This window comes from Musa acuminata, chromosome BXJ2-8 (assembly GCF_036884655.1).
Source record: "Musa acuminata AAA Group cultivar baxijiao chromosome BXJ2-8, Cavendish_Baxijiao_AAA, whole genome shotgun sequence".
Classification (NCBI taxonomy): domain Eukaryota; kingdom Viridiplantae; phylum Streptophyta; class Magnoliopsida; order Zingiberales; family Musaceae; genus Musa; species Musa acuminata.
The window spans coordinates 11,329,907-11,335,176 of NC_088345.1; the positions used below are offsets into that span (position 1 = coordinate 11,329,907).

Below are 5,270 nucleotides of genomic sequence, written 5' to 3' on the forward strand. Positions count from 1 at the left end.
TGACATTGGTAAGCATTTTGCTAACTCCGGGCATCCCTGTGACTGTGCGCTGACCCTTATTTTCTTGTGGCAGGGCCTCCATTATTCGACGGCGCTGATGGACCGAGTGCGCGATGCTGGCCAGATAATCTGGGACTTCAGCGAGCGCAACTCCGAGTTGTGTCGTCAGCTGGAGGAGATTCGGGCTGGGTCAGGCCCCGAGGCGGTAGCGGCTGCGGAAAAACGCGCGACCTGTTCCGAGGAAGAAGTGGCGCGTTTACGAGCAGAGCTCGAGCGGTCGGGTGATTCGGTCAAGGAGCTCCAGGAGTTCCTTCGTTTGGATCGGGCCGAGCTCCGCCGGTCGAAGTCAGAGGCGCTTGGTCTCTCCAAGAGGGCGGAGAAGGCCGAGGCTGAAGCCCGCGCTGCTTCCGAGGCGTTGGCTGAGGAGGTTCGCCTCCGCCCGTCAAAGGACAAGGAGGCGATCGAAGCTTACAAGAAGTCCGAGAACTTTGAGCTCGGACTGACCCGAATGGGGCGAGTATCCTACGAGTATGGATACAGGATCGCCCTGGGTCGCTTCGGTTCGTGCCCTCCCGGCTCCGAGGTGGAAAGGGATCCGTTCGCCTCTCACCCCGTGGACCTGGAGGTGGACATGCCGGAGGACGTGCCGTTCGACGACCGCCCGAAGACTCCGGGAGAGGAGTGAGGGTCGTTTTTGTATGTCGGGGACGAGGGTGTGAGGGTTTTGTGCAAGGGTTTTGGCTTCTGTATCCCCTCCTTTTTAATAAGATGATCTTTTCCTCCGATTTTCTGTGTTTGCGTATTGTCTATTTCTTCAGACGAAATATTTCCTAAGGTTCTGTATGTTCCAAGTCCGGGGCACGGGGTCGCCATCCATTGTTGCGAGCCTGAATGTCCCCGGTCGGGATACTCCGATGACCCGATAGGGTCCCTCCCACTTTGGGGCCAGTTTCCCCCTTACTCGGGTGGGGTGGCTGACCTCGATTTTGCGCAGGACCAAGTCCTCTAACTTTATCGACCGGGGTCGCACGTTCCGGTTGTAGACCCTCGCTACGGCTCTTTTGTAAGAAAGGGCTTTCTGGTGTGCGTCGGCCCGTCTTTCCTCGAGCAGGTGCAGGTTTGATCGGAGCCCTTCACCCGAGGCTTCTTCGATGTAGTCTGCCGTCCGCGGAGTCGGGACGGCTACCTCGGGTGGCAACACGGCCTCGGTCCCGAACGTGAGGCTATAGGGGGACTCCCCGGTCGGGGTCTTGGGGGTAGTGCGAAGCGCCCACAGGACGCTCGGGAGCTCGTCGATCCAAGCCGATCGGGTAGCGGATACCCTTCTCTTGAGTCCGTCGACGATGGCCCGGTTGGTTACTTCGGCTAGCCCATTCGCCTGGGGGTAAGCCACCGAGCTGAACCTCAGTTGAATTTTGTGGTTGGCGCAAAACTCTTGGAATTTCCTGCCGGCGAACTGCGGTCCATTGTCGGCGACGATGGACTGGGGCAGGCCGAAACGGGTTATAAGGTTTCTCCATACGAACCTTTTTACTTGCGACTCCGTGATGGTTGCTAGGGGCTCGGCTTCGACCCATCTGGTAAAGTAGTCCACTCCCACGATGATGTACTTCCGCTGGCCGGAGGCAGGCGGGAGAGGCCCGAGTATGTCCAGTCCCCATTGCGCGAATGGCCAGGCACAGTCGACGGGGGTGAACAGGACCGTCGGCCGTCGGGCGGTGCGGGCGTGCTCCTGGCACGAGCTGCATCGCCGTACGAGAGCTTTTGCGTCCTGGCGCATGGTCGGCCAGTAGTACCCCTGTCGGAGTACCTTGTGCGCCAGGGCTCGCTCGCCTATGTGTTCCCCGCAAGCCCCTCCGTGCATGTCGGACAGAACCGTCCAGGCTTCGCTCGGCTCCAGGCAGCGCAACAGGGGGCGCGAGAAAGACCGTTTGTACAGCCGTCCTCCTTCCTCGATGTACCACGCCTGCGTCCGACGCAAGCGCCGAGCTGTAGTTGTATTGTCGGGCAGGGTCCCGTCCTGCTTGAAGCGTAACATCTCCTGTACCCAAGTGGCCGGCGCGCCGTGAGCGACGGTGGCGACGACCTCTATAGCTCGGCGGGGGAGTTCTTCGGTCTCGGGTCGAGCCCGGGGGGACGGGCCGGACGCCAGTTTAGCCAGGGTGTCGGCTCGCTGGTTCTCGCTCCTGGGAACATTCGATAGTTCAAAATGGGCGAACTTGGCGGCCAGGCTTCTTACCTGCGCTAGGTATTTCGCCATAGTCGGGTCCCGGGCCTCGTATTCGCCGTCGAGCTGCCTAGCCACCAGCTGCGAGTCGGTGATGACGCGTATGTCGGTCACCTGCATTTCCAGTGCCAACTGGAGCCCCGCCAGGAGAGCTTCGTATTCCGCCTCGTTGTTGGTGGCTCTGAACACGAAGCGGAAGGAGCGCTCGATCGAGCGGCCGTCAGGTGTTGTCAGTACCAGACCCGCGCCGGCGCCTTTCGCGTTGGCCGAGCCGTCTACGTGGAGGGTCCAGGTGTCGCGCAGCGGCTCGAGTTCTTCGCCGGTATTCGGGGTCAGCTCCGCAATGAAGTCTGCCAAGGATTGGGCTTTGATGGCGGTCCGAGGTATGTATTGTATGTCGTGCTCGCCGAGCTCCACTGCCCATTTGAGGAGACGCCCTGCAACATCGAATTTGGACAGGACAAGCCGAAGCGGCTGATCGGTTATTACCTCTATCGGGTGGGCCTGGAAGTAGGGGCGGAGTTTCCGCGCCGACAGGAGGAGCGCCAGCGCCAGCTTTTCGATCGGCGGGTAGCGTTCTTCTGGCCCGCTCAGCATGTGGCTGACGTAGTAGACCGGTAGTTGATCGCCGGAAATTTCTTTGACTAGAACCGAGCTGACCGCGTGCCGAGAGACGGCAAGGTAGAGACTCAGCTTCTCCCCTGGGGAGACCGAAGCGAGTCGAGGGAGGCTGGCCAGATGTAGCTTCATCTGCTCGAAGGCCGTCTCGCATTCCGCCGTCCATCGGAAGTTCTTCGGATCCTTCAGGGCCCGGAAAAAGGAGTGGCAGCGATCTCCCGATCGGGAGAGGAAACGCGATAAAGCGACTAGCCTCCCGTTAAGGCGCTGCAGGTCTCTGATCGTCCGAGGAGGCCGCATGTCAATGATGGCTTGTATCTTTTCCGGGTTGGCGTCAATCCCTCTCTCGTGCACGATGAATCCGAGGAATTTTCCCGAGGTCACACCAAAGGCGCACTTGGCGGGGTTGAGGCGCAGGCCGAACCTCCGCAGAGTGTCGAATGTTTCTGCCAGGTCGGAGGGATGAGCCTCCGCCGTTCGGCTCTTTACGATCATGTCGTCGACATATACCTCCATGTTTCGTCCGATCTGGCGGGCGAACATCTTGTTCACCGTCCTCTGGTAGGTTGCCCCGGCGTTTTTTAACCCGAACGACATAACTTTGTAAAAATATATCCCTTGCTCGGTGATGAAGGCTGTATGTTTTTGATCTTCGGGTGCCATCCTGATCTGGTTGTACCCGGAGAAGGCGTCCATAAACGAGAGTCGGGCGTGGCCGGCCGTGGCGTCGACCAGCTGGTCGATCTTTGGCAGGGGGTAGCAATCTTTTGGGCAAGCATTGTTGAGACTGGTGTAGTCAACGCACATCCGCCAGCTCCCATTAGGTTTTTTGACAAGGACTACATTGGAGAGCCACTGTGGGTACCTTGCCTCTTCTATGAAACCGGCCGTCAGAAGCCAGTTTACTTCTTCTCGGATGGCCAGTTGCCGATCCGGGGCCTGCCGCCTGGGCCTCTGTTTCACCGGTCGGGCGTCGGACGAGATGTTCAGGTGGTGCAGCGCGACTTCCGGGTGGACTCCTGCTAGGTCGGCTGGCGTCCAAGCGAAGATGTCGGCGTTGACTCACAGAAGGCCGACGAGCTGCTGTCGTTCCTTTTCGGGGAGTTCCGACCCGATTTTGACTGTTTGATCGGGCCTTCCTTCGACCAGTGGCAAGTCGACAGTGGATTCCTTCGGCTCGGGGCGGGGGGTTGGTTTTTTTCCCTCCCGGGGGTCTTCCAGCGGGGATTGGATCCTTGCTCTCTTGTTTAATGACACAGCGGTCAAGTAGCAGCGCCTGGATTCCCAGGAGTTCCCCGCCACTTCCCCGACCCCATCGTGGGTCGGGAACTTGATGGTTTGATAGTAAGTTGAGATGACGGCTCGGGTCTTGTTGAGGGTTGGCCGTCCTAGGATGGCGTTGTATGCCGTGGGGAGGTCGACCACCAGAAAGGAGGTCATCACCGTTTTTGCCTTCGGGAAGGCTCCCAAAGTTAGGGGCAGGGTGATGACCCCTAGTGACGAGATCGAGGCGTCGGTGAACCCCGTGAGTGTTGAGCATACCGGCTTCATGTTCTCCTTTACCAGGCCGAGCTTTTGGAAGGCGTCCCAATAAAGTATATCGGCCGAGCTTCCAGTGTCGACCATGATTCTTCTCACTTGCGCGTTGGCAATTCTGGCTGATATCACCAGTGCGTCATCATGCTCGGCTAGTTCAGATCCCTCGGTCGGGAAGGTGACTTCGGGACCTTTTTCGGGTTTGGAACCCTCAGCCCGGGAGGCCCTGGCGTATGCCCTTCCACCCGCCGTGGAACTCCCTCCGGACGCCGGCCCGCCGGTTATGACATCTATGTGTCGCTCGATGGGGCCCTCCGGGCGTGGCGAGAGCTCCTTGTCTGGTCGGAGGTATGAACCGAGGTGTCCTCGGCGGATGAGCTCCTCAATTTGCCTTTTTAATTCCCGACACTCCTCGGTGTCGTGACCGGGCTGTCGGTGGAAACGGCAATATTTGGAGCGGTCCGCGAGCTCGCGCGGACTCCTCATCGGGTAGGGGTCTTTGAGAAGGCCTTTCTCCTTAATATGGAGAAATATCTCGGTCCGAGAGGAGTTCAGGCCCGGAAGAGGGGACCCAGGCACCGCATCGTTGAGGCCGCCGGCCCTGCGCCGGGAGGTGGCGGGCTGTTGCTATTGGGACTGCTCTGGCTTGACCCTTTTGCGCTCGTCACGCTTCCCGACCATCCATGCCTCGGCAGCGATGTACTGGTTCGCACACTGCAACATTTCGGGTACCGAAGTAGGGGGTCGCTCCACCAGAGACCAAAAGAATCGGGTAGGGCGCAGGCCCATCATGAATGCCTGCATCATCAAAGAAGGGTGAGCATCAGATAGCCCGCAGATTTGTGTGGTGAAGCGGTTCACAAAGTGAGAAAGGGGCTCATCCTCCCTC

The 5,270-nt window shown here is 59.4% G+C and overlaps 1 protein-coding gene across 1 annotated transcript; it reads right to left on the minus strand.

The window, feature by feature from the left end:
- Window positions 1-814: 814 nt before the first annotated feature.
- On the minus strand, window positions 815-3,541 carry LOC135620361 (uncharacterized). Its single transcript, XM_065123295.1, has 2 exons — window positions 1,698-3,541; window positions 815-1,577 (listed from the first exon to the last, which is right to left on the minus strand). The coding sequence occupies exons 1-2, from the start codon at window positions 3,539-3,541 to the stop codon at window positions 815-817; spliced, it is 2,607 nt and encodes an 868-aa protein (XP_064979367.1).
- Between the last annotated feature and the right edge of the window lie 1,729 nt (window positions 3,542-5,270).

What these genes read in the sequence shown, in the direction of transcription:
- LOC135620361 (XM_065123295.1), bottom strand. Translation starts at nt 3,541, where the DNA reads ATGGACGCCTTCTCCGGGTACAACCAGATCAGGATGGCACCCGAAGAT. An exon ending in GCCCGACGGCCGACGGTCCT is followed by an intron (nt 1,578 to 1,697) that starts GTTCACCCCCGT and finishes CTACTTTACCAG; the next exon opens with ATGGGTCGAAGCCGAGCCCC.